Genomic DNA, 23,397 nt, shown 5'->3' with positions numbered 1-23,397 from the left:
ATAATATAAAGCCATGAATTTGTTCAGAGTAACGAAATCTCTACCTATCTTTTGTTCTTCCAAACATAAGCAGTTTTTCCCAAGCCCAAATAATAATCATTAAGAATACCTCGATAGTACTTTTGAACGACAATGTACTATTCGTCCAACTTATAAATAGATAAACAAGTTTGCAGACACTTTTATATGCACTGACTACCTTAGAGCTCGACCAATTTTTTCTCTAGCCTGGAATATTGGGTACAGGTCTTAAAAGAGTATTAGAAAATCGTTTAATTAACCAATTTCGAAGTTAAGCCAGAGAGAAAACCGAGGTGATCACTTTAGACGCTACTGAGCATATAAACTGAACATGGTTGTCGATTCTACGTAAATGAGTTATTATACGGCCTTGGGTCGAGCCGTCCGCTCAAAATATAGTATAAGATAGTATAGCCATTTCGGGAGAGTAAGATAACTAAGCATATCTAACCAAAATATGACTAATACGGAATAGTGGATTGTATTAGCGAACTCAGCTCCATAATCTCAGTGTCAGTTGAATTTTTTGATTTTGACAATTTGTTTGTAAAGAATATGGCTGTAATTATTAAATACTGAGAAAGGACTCTTCTTACGTCCAACTCTCGCACCTTTCAAAGACAACAACCAAGTGTGACATCCGATACTTAAGCGGCTGTTGGAACATGAATATATTTAGATATTAGCTAACGCTTTGTCCACAACTGATTTTAGACATAATCAGATATTTTAGGAACTAGAAATAGAAATAGTAAGGGGCAGCATCCGTATATTGATTTTTGGATATCACAAGTGTGAGCCAATCTACCGAGCAAACTCAAATTTCCACCTTTTTTATATATCTTATATATTCAAAAGTAGAAGTGGTAAACGCTCGCCGAACGACAAAGTGAAACGAGGTATATAACGGTAGATTGACTGTAATGAACTTACCTAGTTCTTGTTTTGACCTTTACTTAGTTCTTGGTTTGAAACTTTACCGAATAGTTTTTGCTTTCCGGCAGGGTATTTGTAGTGTTTTCTTGCTGTAAGTGCATGTATAGTAAAAGTATGACGTAATAAAAATATTAAGTACTGGAATTTGGACAACTACTTTGTGGTGGTTGTAAAAAATGCACCATCAAATTGTTGGTTGGAAGTTACAAGAAAGCGGTCAGCACACCAAAGTACTACGAAAATGTAGTACGTATATTTAAATAGTAAAAGTAAAAGGACGAAAGTGTGGGGGATATTTATAAAAAAATACTTTCAAGTCCCTGCCTATGCCAAATCTATAATGTAAAGTATAAGAGTGGATACCGAAAGCGTTCTCCAGGTCTGAAATAAATCGAATCAAACTCTATTAAGTGTCAACACCGCGTGTGGATGGACTAGAGGCTAGAGTGGGTCGAACGCTTTTATTCTTTACAAGAGCGTATAAAAACAAAGTATAAGGTAAATGGACTATGCTATCAGACGAAAGCCGAAAGAAATGTAACGGATATGAAATCACATTGTGAATAATTCTTCTCAACAGCATCGACTGAAGCAAAAAGGTACCAAGGGATATGTGTAGATTTACGATTAGAGACTAAGAAGAAAAATATAGCAGAGGTATAACAATTTTCAAATTTTTACAATTTTTATCTTTGGAAGCTAACTTTAATAATACTTGTACTATCTTCTACTATCATAAGCGTCCAAAACTATTTCATGTCTCATGATTGAAATGGAATGTTGAATTCTGTTCCTTTTGTGGTCACCAAGTTCTGCTAGTCAATCTCTCTACTAGTACGTAACGAATGTTTCGTTCGGTTATTGACACATAATCCGTAGTATTAGTTTTCATACACGCAACGATGGACGTCAATGCTGTGGAACTACATTAATTTTAAAAACTTAAACGCGGTGCAAAGTCTTTTCCATTTGATGGTACTAGTCAAATATGCAACTCTATAAGCTATAATGCTGAGATACTTTTTTCTGATTATGTCAGAAATAATCGTCAAAATGTTTCTTTAGTTAAAAAAAGGGGTTTCAGATAATGAAAAAATAATTTGATAGAGGCTTTTGTTCGTAGCCCTCACACGCTTCGTTTAGCACTCAAATGAGAAATAGAACACGTGGCTTGCAATGAACAACGTTCCCAAATCCTGCAAGTTTATTACTAATAAAATGGTTAGTTTCGAGCGTGTTAACACCCGCCGCTTTCAATATTCGGTCGTCATAAGCGCCCAGTAGAAGCGGTAATTTCAGCAACCATCGATCGGTTTAGGTACACATTTACATACACTAGCGGATAATGCGCATCTTCAGAGAAGCCATATAGTGCGCACTAAAGCCACTATTGCTGTTGCAGAGCGAGTATCGAAGAAAGTTCATTCGCCATCGCACGCAACGATTGGACCTAAGCCAATATAAATATAATAATAAAATAATTTACGAAAGGATCTTGGTTGTGAAAAAATTGAAGCCGAACGACCATCATTCGCCTCGTTCATTCGGTGAAAGGACCCAAACGAGATGATCAGAAAGCCCGATTTTCACTTTGGTTAGCGCATTATGTCGGGCCATGGGCCTGTGACTATGTATGTAAAGGCACATGTTTAAGCAGATAACCCCGATTGACGCCTAAGAAGAGAATTTTGGACATGTATTGTATTCTTACATGTTCTTCTTACATATATATATGCATCTAAAATAACAATCACTATTTATTTTTTTAAATTCGACAAAAATTATGCAAAGAGCCTTCTTGGGGTTTTCAATTCTTAGAAAGCAAAAAGTTTGGTGTTATTTTGGCAGTTTTATTTTTAAGTTTTCTAGCGACATAATGGTCTCACGGCGATTACGCGGTAGTTTCTTCCTTAAAACAGACTACATTTTAGTAATGTTTTTTCGGGCAGACACAGGGTTCTTGGATTGGTTGTACTTTTAGGCATAGATTTCGCTTAGCTCTTAAAAGCGAAAGCATTCAGTAAAGTTTTTGACAAGGATTCGCTATTGAATTGGGTCGGTTTTTATTGATAGTGCTCACACGCTCTATCCAGTTCCTAAAGAATGAGTTAATATTATTTATTTAGCGTTATTTATAATTTGTATAAATCGGTTGAGAAGTGGTAAAGTCACAAAATGGAGCAAAATATAAAAGGTAAATTTTGCGCCTAAAGGCATGCAACATTTTTTATATTTGCTTATTTTTTATAAGCAAACAGTTTTAAAGTGATTTAAATGCGATTACGAGCAATATATATTTTTTAAAACGGTTATGAAGATATCGCTTTTCCATATCACCGCGAAGTTATTTATTTAATTACATAAATAAAGTGAATAATGTGAGGGACTACGAAAAAATTAACATAAAATTAAAAATCAATTAAAATGTTAAATCGCCAGCGAAACGCCTCATACACACAAAGGACACACTAAGGGTATGTGTGTGAAGTTTGTTCTGCAAACAATAAAAAAGTGATAAACTGATAAAGTGAGTGTGACACGTAATGCCAAGGAAATAAAAATATTGCAAAAAATGGCAAACAAATTGCACAAAATTATTTGTTGTTATTTGCTGTAAGCGCGCATAAATCTTTTTATTAAAAAATAACACATAAAAGCCAGTAGGCATGTGCGTGTGTGTAGATTTTTATTTACCGCAGCGTAAAAAATGCAAAAAGGTTGGAAAAATGGCAATAAAAACAAAAACAATGTAGTAAAGTTGTAAATTTACACAATTTCTGCAGTGACAGCGGCTCAACGGCAAAAGGACAGGCAAAGCAATGGCGCTCATGCCAAGCGCAGCGGGGTAAGTGAAGGGAAAGCAAATTGATTTCAATATTTTTGATTTACATCAAATTGTGAACCGAGATCAATAAGCGTGACAGGCTGCAGGCGATGTAATTTCACAGTACATATTATATTTGTATAAATATAAATAGTCATAGATGCCTAAAGCCCCGTAAGAAATTGAGCTTATCTTTTCCAACAATTGGAAGGCAAACTTTTTTAGAAATATTGTAGAAATTTTCGAGTGGAGAGTAGAAGCCTATCTGTTTGCCAATAAGATCCTTAGTATTAATACTAGGTTATATGTAAATGGTCGCAATTTGTCTCTTTGTAATATAAGTTAGTTGACTACAAACTGGTTAGCAACTAGTAAATTTTGGGTTATTTGCTTAGCCGAAACTCACATATTTGTTTAACTATAATTAGTAAAGACCCAAATAGTTGCTACTAATACTTAAATATATAGTTTATTATTCGATCACAACCTCTTTATTTTTTGGATCCTATTAGACAACATTAATATGTAATGTGTGTCGTTGTAAACTCGGCTATCACCGCGTAAGCAGTGTCAGTAAAGAAAAAGATTCGATTTTCTGCGGGATTATATACCCTTAACGGACATACCAGCAACAATTATTACACATTACGTGTACATATTGGAAAGTATATAAGCGCCGAGTACTTCACGACTATATACATTTCAATCTTTTAAGTTCAATTTTAATGTTAGAGTTAATTTTTATATAAAACTAGAGGACCCGCCTACGTTTTACTGTGGCTGATACATAGGTAGTACTACTAATACCATCTACATATATGATTTCTATTAGTTAGATTATAAGTATTAGTTAAGGAATAATCGCATTTTTGATGAAGCAACAAAAATGAATCAAAAAGTATTTCGTGTGTTAAGAAAGAATTGGTTTTTGGGATAAAAATACTATTGAATTTGGGCTGTGGATCAGCGAAATCAATCCAATCGATTGTCAGCCTAGTGGACTGCATATTAAGAAACGGTTCTCAAGTTGGAAAGACAAAAAAAATCGGCTGGCAAGGTTATGGCATCAGTCTTTTGGAAAGACAATAAAATCGGGTGGCCAGGTTATTGCATCATTATTTTGGGATGCCCGTGGTATGTTATTCATCGAATGATAAATGAGCCAATTTTAATTCATTGCACTGTGTATTTGGTTACAGTTCTATTCCACTATTCCCAATATTTAGCAATTTTACTATTTTTCAGGAAGGATCAGTTTGAAATTGTACACATATACATATGTATTCATCGTTGCCGTTTAAATATTGTATTGCTCTGTGCAATGCTTCGAAAAGATTTCTGTATATCTCAAATTTTTTATCAACACTTCAGTTATGCCGCTATTTTTTTATGCCAGACCTTTTGCAATTTTAAATTGCCTGTCAAGATACCCCCTCCAATAGTTAGCAGGTATGAAAAAATGTTATAGCTACCCATAGATGTATTGAATCACCCAATTTATTACTTAAGAACGAACAACTCTGTCCACAATATGAAAACTTGATCTACAGATGTCGCCTTTTACTTTGGCATCGTTTTGTTTAATGCACGGTTACGCCAATTTAAGGTTTGAATATTGAATACTGCGATGGCAGCGCCATCCATCGGTCAAACATTTAAAATTAGCAATTAATTACAAATGAAAAATTAATATAAAGAAACATTTTCTAGTAGACCAAATTGTAAATCTAAACCATTCTCGAATCTCCTTGAACATACACACAAAATTTCATCAAAATCGGTCCATCCGTTTAGGAGCAGTTCAAATGCAAACACACGGTCAGAAGATTTATTTATATATAAAGATAATAATTTATTTCATTTACAACTAGTGTTCAAGTAGTAATAGTAGGGCTAGTTGTGTTGCATATATTATAATATATTTTAAATATATATATCTATATATCAGGCAATACATATATAAAAACCACAACTTTCCTACCAGCCACTCTAATACATACACCAATTCATTTTATAAATATTTTTATATGTACAATGTATAAATACAACGAAGGTATTTGAGCATAAATTGCTGCTTCACACACAAACTTATTACTTGGAATACCTTTTCGCGCAAGCATCACCACTCTCCAGCTCTCTCTTCCCAGCACCCACCACCACGCACGCTCAGTCAACCTGTCAAACATTCCGTTCGTCATCGTTCACATTGGTCGGCCCAATGCCGCTGGATTCGCATGCGGCATCATTTCTGGCATTCAACTGTCCAACCATTCAATTTTATTCAATGCAATAAAATGACAAAAAGCATACTTGTCAGCAATTTGCCCGCATGTCATAGACGCACAACGGAAATAAGGCGAGCAAGGCAGCGACGAAGCTGAGCAGCAAGCAAATGCGGCAGAGACACAGAAGGGAAACGAAACGAAGGGTTTCACGTTGGACGTTGTAAAATGTACATGAAGCGCTGGCCTCACGCAGTGATATTCTGTATATATACACAACACAACAACAGAATTCTGCGAGCAATTGCCGGCCACAGCAAACGCCTTGTAAACATGCGTCGTAAATGCGTGCGAATGCATGCGAATTTGCTACTTTGTTTGCCGTAGCCATTGTTGTTGCTTCTACTTTGCGTAGCATAACTCAACTATGTATGTGTATGTGTGTGCGTATGCTTTCGGTATTTTGTGTGTGGCCAAACCAAGTTGATATTTGTTATTTCTGCTTTTGTTGCCTACTTTTGTGCGCAGGCCGCCTTTCAATGGTAATTTATGCGTGTGTGTTGTGGCAAGGCTTTGCATATGTGTTTGTGTACAGTATTGTGTTGTGTGTGTGGAATAATAATGCGTTTCAAATAGCAACAATAGCAATAAAAGGCCAAGTCTAACAATAACAATGTGTCTGAGCAAAAACAATAGAAATAAGATTCATGCGAACATGGCAGACAATGGATTATATTGGGCTGATAGCATCATATTCAAATATATATATATATATATATATATGCAAATATACATACATACAAATGAAATACAATTTTTATATATTTTTATAACACATTACTATACGTGTTAGTACTAGAAGTCAGGAGTCTGCAAATTACTCTATGAGGTTTAAGAAAAGATATGTACACAATTCCAGTTCGATATCTCAAAAACTTAGGGACTAGATCGCGTATTTATCATCATGCTAATCAATTGTATATAAACTTTATAAGACCACCGTTTCTTCCTTCTGGTGTTACAAGCTTCGCGGCATACTTTATATATCCTGTTCAGTGTATAAAAATTCGTTTAAGAGCTGAAGCTCCGCAATATCTGCTTTGACGTGCCTGTAGGGACTTTGAGTATGTCTAGAAGCAGAAACTTTCAAATATTTTGAACGACTTTTGTTTTATCCCATATATTTAGTGGGATCGGTAATGACTTGAGGCCGCGTCTACAATTCCGTTCTAGGATATGTCGGATGACCTTGAAGTTGTTGACTGTTTGATTCTGAATTAAGCTAGATTAACCTTGAAGGACCTCTCTAAAAATGAGGATCTCAAGTTTGCTGACCAAAAGCTACAAATTGAGGTAGATATGAGTATAGAATATAGAATGTAAGATGTTGTCCAACAAAATTCTTCAAACAAGCCGCAACTCCTCTTACCGGTGAAGGTTCTATTTAGTCATAAAGATATGGTCAATCTTTTTCGCTATTTGTTTACTGCTAAATGTTTAATTGTTTTTCACAGCCAGGAGGTTTTAAGTCCTTTTTCTTAATGCCAGGTGTTTAAGACGGAGGAATGTGGCTTTACTGAGAGATTATAAACTTTTTCGAAGGAATAAGGACATTAAACCCTCAGCTGTGCCTGAACATCAAACAAAGTGCTCATAAGCTCGGCAGAGTTGGTATCCACATTTTCAAGGAATAATTGTAAAAGTAATTTTTTATAATGATATCTTGAAGTCAAATACCATAATATTTCGTGAAATAAACCGCCTAAACCGAACCCTATCCCCCTGCCCATTTCTTGTATTGTTCATTCTAAACTTTTCTAGATTGCATGTTTTAGCCTCAGATTTTTCTCGGAGAAACTGTGATCAGAGTTAAAATTCCTTCATCTTCAATAAATTTTTCATAATGTTGAATAACAAATGGAAAACATAGACCTTGATAACCACATATCATGATATAGAATAGAAACACACAGTTCGAAGTTTGCACATCAAGCAGACATTGTTAGCTTGGCTTAAATGTGCTAAAAGATAATATAATATATATTAATCTCGCTGCACATTTTTTAAGAATGATGAAAAGGGTGTAAAATAGATTCTTAACAAAAATCTGCAACAAATAGATTCAACAATTCGATCGATACTTTCGAAATCTCCGAAATTTCCCAAAAGGCTGATAGATGGATGAAGGTGAGATGGCATTCCTTAAGCACATGCAGGATCGACAAGATCATGTGTAAGAACCGCGAAAGGACTGCAAAACGGTTTTTCGCTTAATGCCAGGCCACAACTTACTGCTCTCACATGACTAGGCATAAATAACGATGATACATGCAGAAAGAGCAGGAAAATAGGCATGATAGAAACGCTGGAATAGCTCTTATACTTACATATATCCAGCCTTATCTAGCACTCGTCTTAGATATCTAGGAGGACTGAATGGACTAGATGAAGTATTATAATTAAATATAAAGTCGCTCTTAAATTTCGCAAAAGCCGTTGACGCACTTTATGGCACATAATTCAGCACAAATTAAGCTGCACCTACATCTAACATTACTAAGTACAAGCACCATTACTATGGACCTAACCTTTTCGAAAGCTTCTTATTGAACGTTGGCGTATCTTCTTTCAATAGTTAAGAACATTGAACTAAGCTCTTATAGCTGTTGTCAAATATTTTCTTTTTTTCATTCATTCTTTCATATTGTCTTATTTGAACACTCTTTCTTTAACAATTTTGCTGGTGTCCAATTAAACAGAGTCTAACATCATTTTGTAAGGCGTGTGGCTCACTTCTGTAAATGATGTTTTCCTTCCGTCATAATGTACTCGTATCTACCGATCTTGAATCGAATAATGAGTACACTTACAGGTGTTCTAACTTTTTTTTCTTTTTGTTGTAAGATTTCAGAACTTCATTGCTTATGTACACATACTATATACTATATATACAACGTCTGTGGCAAAAGAAACATAACTTTTTAAATATAACTGTTTTTTGGTGGGTATATGAAATAAAAGGTATGACCTCTTGTTGAAATTTCGTAAAAATTTTAAGACGATTGGATAACTACAATCAATGTTATCGATCAAAAAGTGACAGCAGCTTTTGAACATCGGTCGTAAAATGCATTTTGAACAAAGAGCAAATATTAAATTTTGTTTTAAACTTGGGAAAACGTTTACTGAAACATTTCAAATTATGAAAAAAGTTTATGGTGATCAGTGCCTATCCCGTAGTAATGTGCATGAGTGGTTTAAGCGATTCCAGGAAGGTCGGAAGGTCGTGAGAACGAGAGCTATCACCGAAAAAGTCAAAAATGAAGACAATGCTGATTTGTTTTTACGATTCCGAGGGTATTGTACACTGAGAGTTCGTTCCACCTGGCCAAATGATTAATGCTGTGTTTTACCTTGGTGTTATGAAGCGTCTTTTGTCACGCATTCGTCGTGCTCGACCACAATACAGTGAGGCAGAGTCCTGGCGTCTGTTGCACGATAATGCGCCTTGTCATCGGTCGACGCTTGTCATTGATTTTTTGACAAAAAACTCCATATTAACCATTAATCACTCACCCTACTCAACTGATCTGGCACTCTGTGATTTTTACCTATTTGGAAAACTTCATTTGCCCATGAAATGACACTGGTTTCAGGACATTTCAGCTATCCAAAAGGCGACGACTGATATTCTCAAGAACATTCCGAAAAATGACTTTAAACACTCATTTGAAATGCTAATGGACCGGGCTAAACGCTGTATCGAAGCATAAGGAAACTACTTTGAATGAAAAAATATAACTTTTGAAAAATATTAATTTTTGTTGTTGTTTTTTTAAAGTCCTGTTTCTTTTGCGACAGACCTTGTATATATATCTGTAGTAGCTTAGTATTAAAAAATAAATTTTTTTCTGAATCTTGTATATTTCTTTCCCGACAAGATATTCATCACTGCGCTTTATTTTATCTTCCACATTCATTCTTAAATATTATTTTTTTAGTTTATTAAAAACAGTTCTGTTATTTTTAATCTTTTTGTAAATTTCCTCTCTTATTTACTTCTATTTTATTTGTATTTACTTTTCATTTCTACAAATTCGATTTTCATTGAGTATCTGAACACTTTAAAACAAATAACGGTATTTAAATTGAAATCGTATTATAATTATATTTGCACATTGAATATAATTGTATATGTATAGTTGCATGTGCGTTTGTATGTATGTACATTAGGGTGATTCGAAATAACATTTGACGAGGTTTATTTTCTATTAAATACCAACAATTAGAGCAGTAACAGCAAAAAAATAAATAAACAACAAATAAGGTTAGATTTGGCTGCACCGAAGCTATGATACGTTCACAGGTATATTTCCTGTAAAGGGTATAAAAAGTTCTTCATCTAGATTTTAAATAGTCAGTTTAAGTACTGTTGCTGTGTACTTAAGTGGTCCGATCTAAAAATTTGTTAAATTTCAGTTCAATATCTGAATAACTGTGGGACCAAAGCGCATATTTGGTATAACACATACATACCGACATTAGGGTGATTCAAATTTTTTTTATTTTTTTTCAATTGGTACTCGGAAAAATAGGTTCCTAGACACCTCTAAGAAAACGACTTGAACTACTACTTGAAAAAATATCTTGTTCCTTAGATTGATCATCATTCATAATAATTTTTTTTCATTGATTTATAAAATTAATAAGAAATAAAAAAAATTCCCAAAAAAATCAAACTTTAACTGTTAATATCTTTTATACGGTTGGGTTTACGAAAAAATTATAAGAGACGTTTTTTTAGGGCATTCAATTTCCTACAAAAAACAAGATATTTATTCAAGTAGTTGGAAGCGAGATATTAATTTTTCTACCTGATAATAAGAAAAAATAGAAAACTGTATGTAGGAGGACCTTCCCGTTACAATGAAAAACTCATATTTAGAGAGGCTTTCTTAGAGGTGTCTAGGAACCTATTTTTCCGAGTACCAATCGAAAAAAAAAAAAAATTTTTGAATCACCCTAACCGACATGGTTAAATCACTTAATAACCTCACGCAGATTATTTATGAGCATATTTTATGGGTCTCCAACATTTCCTTCTGGGTGTTACAAACTTCGTGGCAAACTGAATATATCTAAGCAGCGTGCTAAAAAAATGGCACACCCTAATGTAGATGTGAATTAAAAAAAAAAACTTCTGAACATTAGTAGCACGTTTGTGTATTGAAATATTTTTTTTTTCGATTTTACTCACAAACAAACACCACCACAAAACAACTGGTTACATTTTGTCGGTACATTTCCGTTATTGGTCAATAGAATGTACACTTAGGTACATATTTATCCATAATATATTTGAGCTGTATGTAAATATATGCAATTGTGTAAATGTAGTTTAACATATTTAGCTATAAATATTTTCTAATTTTATGTCATGTTTTTTTTTTTTGGTTTGAATTTGGTTTTGCTGTTTCTGTTGCTTTTGTGTGTGTGTGGCTGTGTTTTGCTAAATTGAGCGACGAAAATCTTGGAAAATCAAATTTAACTGCGACAGGTATAACTCAGTTGGTATTTATTTTTGGGCTTAACCTTTGAAGCTGTTGAATTATAGAAAAAGGTATTTTAAGCACAATTCATGATATTGAAATAAATATTATTTAGCCCAAAATTCATACGAAATATAAAAATAATAAATGAGAAGAGCGGCCCCTACGAACATCCGCTCTTTACCGTTAACAAAGCACAGCCTAAAGCTGTCGGGGTTGCATGTGTATCAAAAGCAAATATCGGCCATATAAATTGCTCATATATACCACACGTGTGCAACTCACATACACACCGACACTTTTGTAAATATTAATGATGCGGCAGTGGAAATTGTGTGGTCAGTTACATTTCGGTTGACTTAGCAATAAAAATACACACAATTTGATTATCTGCAATCGTGCACGTGTATTTATGGCCATTTTATTGATATTTTTAGATGAATTGATATTTGCTGCTGTATTTATATTGCATTTAAATTATACAATGGCAAAAATAGAATGCCTCACTTATATTTGTGTGTGTTTTCCATTCAAACCAGCACAAAAATAATAAATAATATTATTTTTCCTGCAACCACTTTCTGTTGGTGTGTGCGGTAAACGAAAACATATAATTTCATTTCGCACACACATAGCCATACATACAGATATACATTTATTACAAGAAATATATGTTATATAACTTAGTTTAATTGCTGGAAACAATGCGCTTTTTCAATTTGATAGCGCAATTAATTACCGTTTTACGCATTAAATTACGGTGATGTAATTGAAATCAATATATTATTTATAATTATTTAATTTATTAGACTTCTTCACGCTTGTGGTCGCAGCTTAACACGCGCACGTGCTAAAAAAATATACAAAAACTAAAATTCCAGGCTTTGAAAGCTGTTTTGCATTCGGTTTATTGAATAATAATAATTAAACACTAAGGTTTAGGCGACAAATTAGATTAGACAGACAGACGTATGTATATCGACTCAGCTCGTCATATAAAGAGTGATCCATTTTGAGGTTCCCTACTTTAGTTTAATGGACAATGTTTATTATCATTCGAAAGGACATTCTTTAGCATTTATTTTTTGAAAGTTATCTCTTTCATATGTTGGTCGCGGCTACATCTCAGGTGGTCCATCCGTGGAGTTAAAAATTTCGATGACTCGTTTGAACATTTCGACAGGAAAGTGGCGAATGACACACGTGATGTCTTATTCCTAAACCTGAATTGAAGCGAGATTGTCCGTATAAACTTTAGTATTTACACATTCCCACAGGAAAAAGTCAAATGGTGTGATCTCACATGACCTTGGTGGCCAATCAAATGACCCAAAATGTGAAATTATCTGCTCAACGAAGTGTTCTCTCGATAAATCCATTGATTCATGCGATGTGTGGGATGTGGCGCCGTTTTGTTGAAACCAAATGTCGCCATGATCACTATTTTCAATTCCAGGCATCAAATTGTCTTTTATCATGGCGCTAGAACGATCGCCGATGATTGCGACAGCTCTTGAATCTCTTCAGGTGGCTCTTCGTCCCAAAAGCGGCAATTTTGCTTGTTTACATAGATACCCATTGAGCTGAACAAAATTTGGTTTGAAAGCGTCGGATCTGCTTGGAACTTTTCAAGAGCCCATAGACTGAAGCGATGACATTTGGAAAAGTCGATTGGCTTCAGTTCTTGCACAAGTTGTATTTTGTAAGCTTTCAATTTAATATCTCGACGTAAAAAGCGGCAAGCCTTTCCATACGTCTGCTGCGAACGGCGCCGTATCGACTCTCTACGGTCTTCGTGCACACTCTCAGTTACGGCTGCTATATATTCTTCACTGCATGCTGGACATCGTCTATTCGCGTAGCGCGCGAAACAAATTCTTTACAAAACGCGAATTTTCATAATAAAGTTGGACGATTTGTAAACATTGTTCGGGCGTAAGTCTTTACATGATGAAATGCCAAATAATACTTAACAGTTCACGGGTGATCTGTCGAAAAAGTACCTCTACCTTTAAGTTTATGTATGTTTTCTAAGCAAGAGTACTCTTTCTCAAACAGAACTAATTAATATTAATTCAATCAGAAACCAAGAAAAAAAAGGCCAAAACACCTCGGATCTCATATTTTTGGACATCCAAGTGAAATAACGCAAAAATAATAAATAATAAAATATAAATCAAATTACTAAGCGGCGGCCATGCTGATGATATCTAGACTAACCCAGTCTTATTAATATAGAGAAACCTTTAGTTTTGCTTATGCGGGGTATGTACACATATGAGAGATAAAGTTGCATCAACTCTAAAGAGCATCGAACAAACTACGAGTACAACCTTCAGCTGAGCAAATTTAAAGTATCAACTTTTTGCGCACTTTCAACAAAATTTATTGTTTTATATGTCAAACATGCATTATATAATGGCGAATCGTACAAACAATTGAGATAAAAATGTAAGGACTAGCATAAGCAATTCAGAATTAAGGTGGTAGTCTGATTACTTGGGTTCAAAAAATCGAAAATTTTTTATTACTTAATTTGAAAGTAGAATGTCTTGAGAATATACTGTGAAAATTTCAGATAGAAATTCGAAATATTTCGGGAGTTATAATGAGTTTTTTAGAGCGCCTCGGAGTCTCCTCTATCGGAGTTGTTTTCACCACTAACTTTTTATTTTACAACCCTTTCTTTGATAAAATAAAAGGACTTTTTTTCAAAGTCCGCCATTTTGTTATATACCCATGAAATTTAATTTCAGTAGTTCCGACCAGAATGACATGTCTATAGATTAAGAATAATCAAGAATATTTGATTTCAGATAACATCAAGAGCCAAAATCACCCGGGCCACCCACGTGCATTTTTTTTTTGAGGTTCCAACTTCGAGTGACAATAATAATAGCAATAAAGTATTAAATTTTTTCAAATTTTATTTTCAATATGTAAATAAAAACACTCTAAATATTCAATAAAATACATTTTTATTTTCCTATAAAAAACCACCCTCAAAAGAAGCCATGAAAGTAGGCATAAGTTACCAGACTACCTTAAATACTTTTCACAGCTCACTATCTTTGGTCGCTGCTGTCCTGTCAAAACATTTCCGGAAGCAACAACAAATTTAATTTTACTTGAATTCGATACAAGAGAGTATGTGGGCAGACCACATAAGAGTAGTTTAAGCACTATCTTCAATACATTTTTCTTATTAAACATTCGAAATTAGAGGGTTTCTAGACTGTTTCTTGGCGTGAAAGAAGTTTTTCTCTAACCACAAAAGGAACGAAACATAATTCTGCTTATGAGCTTAACTAGCATAAGCAGTTCGATTGAATACTTTCTAGTGCTTGGGTAATTGAAAATAGCTAATAACATTTTTAAGCAAATGAGATCGCTAACAGTTACAAGATGGATAAATGTCGAATACATAAATTTTTGGCCATAGTTATACATATACTCAATGCAAAAAATAGTACAAGGAAAGAAACTCCATTATTTTCACAATAGATGATAGTTTAATAATCTGTATCTCGCTTTGTATAATTGCAATGCTTTTTTGCAAAAGCTGGACCATAGAGAAGAAAGCGTCTGAATACTTCCACCTCACCAACCTCAATACAGCGTTAGCAGCTTGCGTTTAACAAGACTTCCTTTTTTTGTTCAAACCCCTTCCCTGAGCCTTAAATCGCAAAGTGCTGTTATTGGTGTAGTTCGCAGTGCAGCTGCTTAATAAGTGTAGCTTTTTCGAACATCCTCCACTAGACGGTTACACTACAGAACATTATTGGCTTGACTATGGTTCGAGGAGTTTGAACTCTAAACCGCTTCTATTCGCCCAATTGAATGACGCGTTAGCTTATGGACGGTGGTTTTAACCATAAGAGCAATGTTGTCGTCAGCGTAAGCTTTCACACGATAACCGCGTTGCTCGAGTTCCTTAAGTAGATAGTTAACCAACAAGTACGGAAGCAGTAGGTAAGTAGGCAGTTAAAGCCCTAGATCCAAAACATTAGAGAAAATACCCTACTCACCGCCTAACCGTATATTGTTTACAGCTCTCTCAATGTCGAGGAAAATGCTTACGGCAATTCCTGGTGTATAAGAGTTTTTCCTAAAGCTAACACTACACCGTGCGAAGCATTGTCGACACACCTGCCTTTGCTATCCTGGGCTCTTAACAGTTTACACCGGATCATTTTTACTAATGTATGTTAATAAAACCTTGACCTTAGAAGGACATTACGCCTTATATCGATACTAGGCTTAAACTAAGCAATTATTTCCAACACACAGTACACAAAAGCGCCGCACATTAGTCTAATAAGATTCGAAGAACAGCAGATGGTTTGGAGAAAGTTAAAAAAATGTTAAAATAGGAGAAGTGAAAGAAAGTATCTCGTCTCATATATTTCGAAAGTAATTTCACCATCCACCATATCAATTGTAAAGTCTTCGTGGTTAGTTCAATTTAGTTTCCCATTTTCATAAAAAAATCACAGAATTTTTAAAATATTTTTTATAAAGAACTAGAATTGATTGATTGAATATTGGTTACTTACAGTGTTTGCTCTTCTCGGCAGCGACTTGATGTTGGGGCGCCTGGGCCATTACGCCGAAAAGCATTAGCCACATAAGCAGCCATTTTATGGATGGCGCTGTTGTTGCCATTGTTGTTGAACGCTCCGAATTAGCATTTGCATGGATTTTTGTTGTTTTTGCTGCTGCTTCTGTTGTTGTGTTCACAACGCCAACTGTTGCCGTCTCATTTTTTACTTGCTTCGCAACGCTTTTTCTTTCAAAGTCGGTTTTTGCGACGGCCGCTGTTAGTGTTGTTGTTGTTGCTGCCCAGGCAGTTGCCAGCAGCATGGGTAATTTGAAAATTGACCAATTGTTATTGTTTTTGTTTTGTTTGGCGCTCTCAGCAATTACAGTAGTATACGCTTTGGTTGAATTTGTTGTTGGGCAATCCAAAACTGTTGTTGTTGTTGGTATGCAAAAATCATCATCAGCTTTGGCCGACTGCAATCCTTCAGTTCGCTCAGCCGCAGTACGGGCAGCCAAGCGCTCGGCAGCTGCTTCGACTCGACTACTTGTTGTTGTTGCGATTTTCGCTTTTGACTCTGCCACACTTTCGGCCACAACAACTATTGACTTTAGCTGTTTTTGCGCCACCGTTTCAACACATTTGCCCGCAAGCCGTGAACGCTTGTTGTTGATGCGGCCGCCCGCAGTTGATAGCGTTGGCGGCGGTGGCGGAGGTGGTGGCGGCAACGGTGGCCCCGGTCCACACGATGTCGGCCGCAACATGGCGTCTACACGTCTGCAGCGCCGTTTTTACAGCTCAACTGGCGGCCAAGCTGGCTGATTTGACTACACTCCTTTTTCTACTTCTATTTCTTCCTCTACTTCGTCGTCTTCTTCTTCTTGCTTCGTTTATGTAAGTCCTTCGTTTTTTGTTGTGTTTTGCACCTTTTTAGTCACTTTAAATTGCATTTGCTATTTTCTACTTTGTGTTTTTACACTACTCCTCTGACACACCCACTGAAATTGTTGTTAATGTTATTGTTGTTGTTGCTTGCTGCATCATTTTAGCGCAATTAGGCGCTTTTAATTGCAATGACACTTGCAGAAGCTGGCGGCAATCGCATTGCTACTCGGAAATTCTCATCAATTTCCATCGGCGAACGGTTTTGTGTGGGTGAGAAAATATGCTTCTCTGGCGCTCACTGCTGACCGTAATAAGTTTGCTGAAATTGAAAATTGAGGGAAATGCATTATTAGTGGATATTTTGTTAGCTGAGTTCATAAAGCAAAATTATTATTAGAATTTTTTATTGTAGATGTTTTTGTTGTTATTATTATTAATATTTTGTTTCGTTCATAGGAACTCTTAAAAAACTTTGCCTTACTAAAATGCCTGAACAGATAAAACTATATTTCCAATCTAAGAGGCCTGCCAAGCAATGTAGTCGTCAAGCGTGACCAAATGTACCTAGGAAATAAAAAGAGTACCTTGCATTCCTACGAGATTTCACCGCTTTGTAACCAAAATGGATCAATCTAGTCCACGAGGGAAACCGTTGGCGTCGATTCTTTATATGGTCCAAACCTTAGTTAACCTAGAAATTATAACCCAAAAAACACCTGTAGGCGACTTAGGGCCTCAATGATCTGAATTTTACCTACACACCAACTCAAATTGAAAATCGCTCCTTCACCGTTAATTTCAAACCACCTCCGTGCACATTTCATCCATCAAAAAGCTACTTATGAAGTCAGTTAGCTTTCAAGATCGACTAAACACGCATTTAAATTTCTCAGTTTGATGCTTAATATCCAAAAACACAGCAAAAATAAACGGAGATGTGCGGTCAATCGCTAAACAACACTTTAAGCATTAGAATATACATATGTATAGACGTATTTCAGAGTTGCGCTCCACAAGATTAATAGCAACCTTCAAATAGATTTTGGTGGACAAAGTTTCAGGGGACCAGCGGTGTACTGATACCCTCTCGTTGCATAAAAATGGTTTGGTATGGAAAAGGCCTTAGGTGATAACTTTTCGTCGCGAGCAAGTGTGTTTGATTGATACAAATTATTCAATGAGGTTTGAGAACGCGCTGATGACGAACCACGTCCAGGACGGCCGTCAACACCAACTAGTGATCAACTCGTCAAAGAAATAAATGAATTGGTACTTGAGAATCGACGACTACAGAGATCTTACTGGTATCGTCGTTGGAATATCTGAAGGATCAGTGAAAACCATTTTGATAGATCATTCAAGCCTAAGAAAAGAGAAAGCATGATTGGTTCTAAAATTCTAAAATAACTCAATTTTTTTGAAACACAGCCTTGTGTTAACGACTATGAAATAATGCTCTCCGACCACCAGGATGCCATTAAATGTATTTATATTGGCGATGAGTCTCGCATCTATGCTTAAGACTCGTAAACAGACGATCAATCGGCCGAATATAATGACAAAGAGGAGCCGAAGCCGAAAAAACACATCAACGCAGGTCTAATCAAGATTATGTTGATAGCTTTCATCGATTATCGAGGCGTGGTGCACTCCAAATTCCTTCCTATCCTCATAGTAGTATATATATTCTGACGAGTAGCCGTACTAGGACCTCAGTTTTTAATATGCCATTCTGAAATCTTCCTCACATTCTTTACAAACTGAGCGATCAAAATTATATTTTTGGTTGGAAACTTATTTATTTGTGAATTGTATTCAAACTTCCGTACAAGCAAACTTTTTTCTTCCTTAATATCCTTTTGATTATGGGAGGGTTTTGTTTGTTCGATTCACCACTTAACAAGATTCGCTTTGTTTTCCACAATTATCTTACTCACTTGATAGAATGTCACTAACGTAATGCAAATTAAAATTACTGATAGCTAAATAACTCATAAATATACATAAGTACAAATATTTTGCTTTAAATTTCTAAGAATCGAGTTCGAATTTACAGTATCAGCATTAGTACCTAAAGTGATAAGCCAAAAATTCTTGAAATAAATCGCTTATTTACTTTGTACACAAATAAATATGAGCCTATTAATATACCTACATATGTATTAATATAATATACTAATTTGTCACGCCTAATGAACTTTAACATCACCAGCGATCTCTCAACCTACAACTGATAGCAATTTTATTCCGTATTCCACCGTAACATAACCGATACATTTAATCAACCAAATTTCGAATAACTAAATATTCAATCACAATACCTCTCCATCACTCCGAAACACAAACGAATGATAGCACAGAGATCAAGTGCAAGTACCGAATTTTGCTATAATACAAAATACCTATCTCATTCAACTTAAACTTTTTAAACATATATGCTTTTTCTTTTTAAAAAATCAAACTTCTGATTAGAATTTAAAATAAATGGAAAAGGTTATTCACAACTCAGCAAAAAGTGAATGCCTTAGCTAGAAATGAATACACAACAAAATATTCGCGTCTATTTGTTATACTTAATAATTAAAAGATTAATACTATCTAGATGATTGATGAGTATAACGAGTGATCCAAGTAGATCTTTTTATGGTGTGGTGTGAAGCTGTCATATTGTTTTGGCATTACATCATGCAAAGATGAACAATTTTTCGATGTTTTTTTTTTTTTTAATTTACATAATGGAAAGATTTATAATCACTCAACTTATGGTCAACATAATCGGCCTACTTAGCGTTCTATTCGCAACACTACTGGATTATAGACAACCGACTAAACCACGTCCAGCATGCACGAAGCTGATGGTGTACACGAAGACCGTGGAAAGTCAATTCGGCGCCATTCGCATCAACTAGGACTGACGTATGGAACGACTTGGCGCATTTTACGTTGAGATCTTAAATTGAAAGCGTACAAAATACAGCTTGCGCAAGAAGATCCGACGATTCGAGCAAAATGTTGTTCAACAATAATGTATGTATATTTCTGGCTCAATGGATATGGAACAAGAAACTGAAAAGATTCAAAAGCTGCTATTCAATTCAGAAAAAACAACGGTTTGGAGTGGTTTCTGGGCCGGTGGAATCATTTATCCTTCTTTCTTCAAAAATGATGCCCGTAAGAATATAACCGTCAATGGCGACCGTTATCACACCATGATAACCGACTATTTGATGCCTGAAATTGAAAATAGTGATTTCGGCTACATGTGGTTTCAACAAGACGTCGCCACTTCTCACATATCACATCAATCAATAGATTTATTGAGAGAACACTTCGGTGAGCAGATATTTCACGTTTTGGGCCGTTTGCAACATTTGAGAAGGATAATCTTCAAAAAATTAGTTTGTTTTAGACTTTCGTCAGCCTATACTCGAACAATTTATTTACTAAATAGCAGTGACGCATTCAACCGTCCTCTATTCTGTTGAGAATTATATATAATAGACATCGAGAACTAAATTCTCTAATCCACTCTACACGGATTAAAGAATTTAGTTCTTGAGTCGGCGTTTGAAGGAAGTTGCATTAACAACATTAGGGGCCCGGCACTCGAAGTGTAAATAATTAAATCAGCCTAAAATTCGGTTTAAAAATTATTTTTATTTATTTTAAAGTACAAAATGTGTGAAAAAATTTAGGACCAATTCACTTTTGCTCGATATGACCACCTTTTGTCTTAACTATGGCCTTGAGACGGTCAAAAAACGAATCGCAAGCTGCTCGAAAGTGATTTGCCGGTATTTTGGCCCACTCACGGACAGTGGCGTTCTTCAGCATCTCGAGACTGGTGTATTTTTTACTTCGGACCTTGCTCTCCAAAATGGCCCAGAGAGAACTTAGTCCATTGGATTCGCATCTGGTGGATTCGAGAGCCATTGTGTGGTTGTAATGAAGTTCGGAACGTTGTTTTTCAGCCATTCTTAGTTCACTCGCGCTTTGTTAGACGGTGCTGAGTCTTGTTGAAACGTCCATGGTTTGCGATCGAAATGTTTGTTTGCCCACGGCTTAAAAGCAGCCTCCAGAACACTTTCCCAATAATATGTCGCATTTACTTTGACGCCAGACTCGATGAAAACAATTGGAGAGCGCCCATCTGCAGTGACAGCGACCCAAACCATTATTTGTGGCGGGTGCTGCCTCCTGGTGGCCAACCGATGACTTGGATTCTCGTATGAACGGTCGGTCAAGTAAGCTCTATCGTTTTGAGAGTTTACGAATTGCTCAATTGGAAAAATTTTTTCCTCAGAAAACAACATGTTCGGAATTTGACCGCTTTCGGCCAAGCGAAGCAACTGTTTCGCTCTCTCAAGTCTTACTTGTTGCTGTTTCAGTGTGAGATCATGGGCCTTTTGGAACTTGTAAGGCTTGACCTTGAGCTCACTTTTCAATATGCGTGGTACACTTATGTGCACTTGTGAAAAATACTCAGAACTGTCATTCAGCAAATTTATAAACAGCTGATTCCAGTGCGACAGCTGCGCGTACGGTGTGAAATTGGTTACACTTCGAGTGCCGGACCCTGTATAATTGATATATCAAACTTTATTTATCTTATTAAAGACTCTTGGCCTTTGTATAATCAAGTTGTTAACTGCTTAGCTCTGTTGAAATTTTCTAGAAGCAAGCTTTTAAAGCAAAAAAAGGCTAAAGTAAATAGCGGGCTCATGAGGAGAAAATTATGTTGGTAATACATAAGTGCACGTTTCCAGTTTGCCTCGTAATTTCTTATCACTTTTGCAGATAAGTAGTCATAATATTGCTTCGCTGATTTGAAACTTGAGTGTTTTTAAGGAGTTACATGAATTTATGAGTTTCAAAAAATCGATATTTTTTGTCTTATTAAATTCATTCTACAACACCTCTTGAGTATTATCCTAAGTAATATTGATCCGAGTAATAGTTTCAGAGATAGAGCCTTGAGAATTTGTGCACCCGAGGCTGGCTAGGCAACGTTTGCCGTCTTTAAACGCGTTTTTCTCGAAACTGGTTTTTCTCGTTTGGCAAGATTTTTCGAGACTTAACCGATCTTCATGAAATTTTACACAGGTCTTTGAAATACAATTCTTAAAGACTTGGTCAAAGGATTTTTTTGTCGAGTACAACTATTTGAAGAAAAAAATTGTCACGAAAGCTTAAAACATTTTTTTTTTCAAAATTTCAGAATTTCTTTGTTAATGGTGTATGTCTGTAACAATAAAAAATTTAATAAAACATTTAATTTTTTATATAAAAAAAAATGTTGATAAAAGGCTTTTTTTAACCGGAGAAAACCCATATAACCACTTAATTACTTTTTAATTATTTTGATTAAGCAAATTAATACGAATATAAATACTTAAGTACCCAAGCGACAAGAGACCAATCAATGCCGCTGCAAATACATATTTATTTAACATATGTACATACCATATATTAGCACAGTTATTTGCACACTTGGGTATACTAACCCACTATATGCAGTTTTTTCCGTACTCATATCCTCGATCCATGCAGATTTTTGCATTAGAAGTGGAATTTTCTCTCATATCCAATTGTCTGGCACAAATATTTAATTTGCTGACAGCTGATTGCCACTGCGCGCATTTCAATTCATTTCACCAACGCACCACGCATGCAATAAATAATAAGTGTAAGTATATGTATGCATAACTATATATACATACTTAAATGTACAGGCACTTTTTGCATTGAGTAACGAAGGAGAACCTTCAGAGTTCAATGCATAGGAACATGACGCCAACTTAATTGCGAATATTGTTGTTGTTGCTGGTTTTGTTTTTGCTAAGGGAAACAGTATATATTTTTAAACCAACCATTATATCCATACAAACTGAACGTTGGAAATAAAGTGCTTGTATGGAAAATTTTTTCATTTGCGAAATTTCGCGCGAAACCCCATCGTCGAATATCCTTCTTTTTCTAGGTTGGTCACTGGCAGTGACATTTTGATTGGTACAAATAATTTAAAGAGGGTCGAGAACGCGTTAACGACGAACAACATCTAGGACATCTATCACCATCAGCTGCTGATGATTTGGCGAATGGTTTTAGATCTATGCTTACGACCCAGAAATAGACGTGAAAACGACCGATGCAAAGATGAGCCGAAGCCGTCAAGAGGAAATACTTTCCGAGTGTTATGCGTCGTTTGCGCGAAGATTTTCGTAAAAAGAATCCGGGGAGCATATAGCTTCCATACAAACTGAACGATAAAAATCTAGATAATGATCTATTCATACCCTATTATTATATACGAAATGCAACTGTGAAGGGTATTATAGATTCGGTAAGGACGATTTATATTATTTTTCTACATTCTAATGTTGCCATCACTTTCAAAGAGACAACTAAAAATGCACACGA

The 23,397-nt window shown here is 35.5% G+C and overlaps 1 protein-coding gene across 1 annotated transcript in view; it reads right to left on the bottom strand.

Moving 5' to 3' along the window:
• LOC105224760 (uncharacterized) overlaps positions 1 to 23,397 on the bottom strand; it is a 215,513-nt gene that overhangs the window by 119,478 nt on the left and 72,638 nt on the right. The window contains exon 3 of the mRNA XM_049458844.1: positions 16,109 to 17,296. Coding sequence (XP_049314801.1) covers positions 16,109 to 16,856 — 748 coding nt within the window. The 5' untranslated portion in view covers positions 16,857 to 17,296. The remainder of the gene's footprint in view (positions 1 to 16,108; positions 17,297 to 23,397) is intronic.

The sequence above is a fragment of the Bactrocera dorsalis genome, chromosome 5 (assembly GCF_023373825.1).
Source record: "Bactrocera dorsalis isolate Fly_Bdor chromosome 5, ASM2337382v1, whole genome shotgun sequence".
Lineage (NCBI taxonomy): Eukaryota > Metazoa > Arthropoda > Insecta > Diptera > Tephritidae > Bactrocera > Bactrocera dorsalis.
The sequence above is the reverse complement of the archived record's forward strand: the minus strand, read 5'-3'. Positions and strand labels throughout refer to the sequence as shown.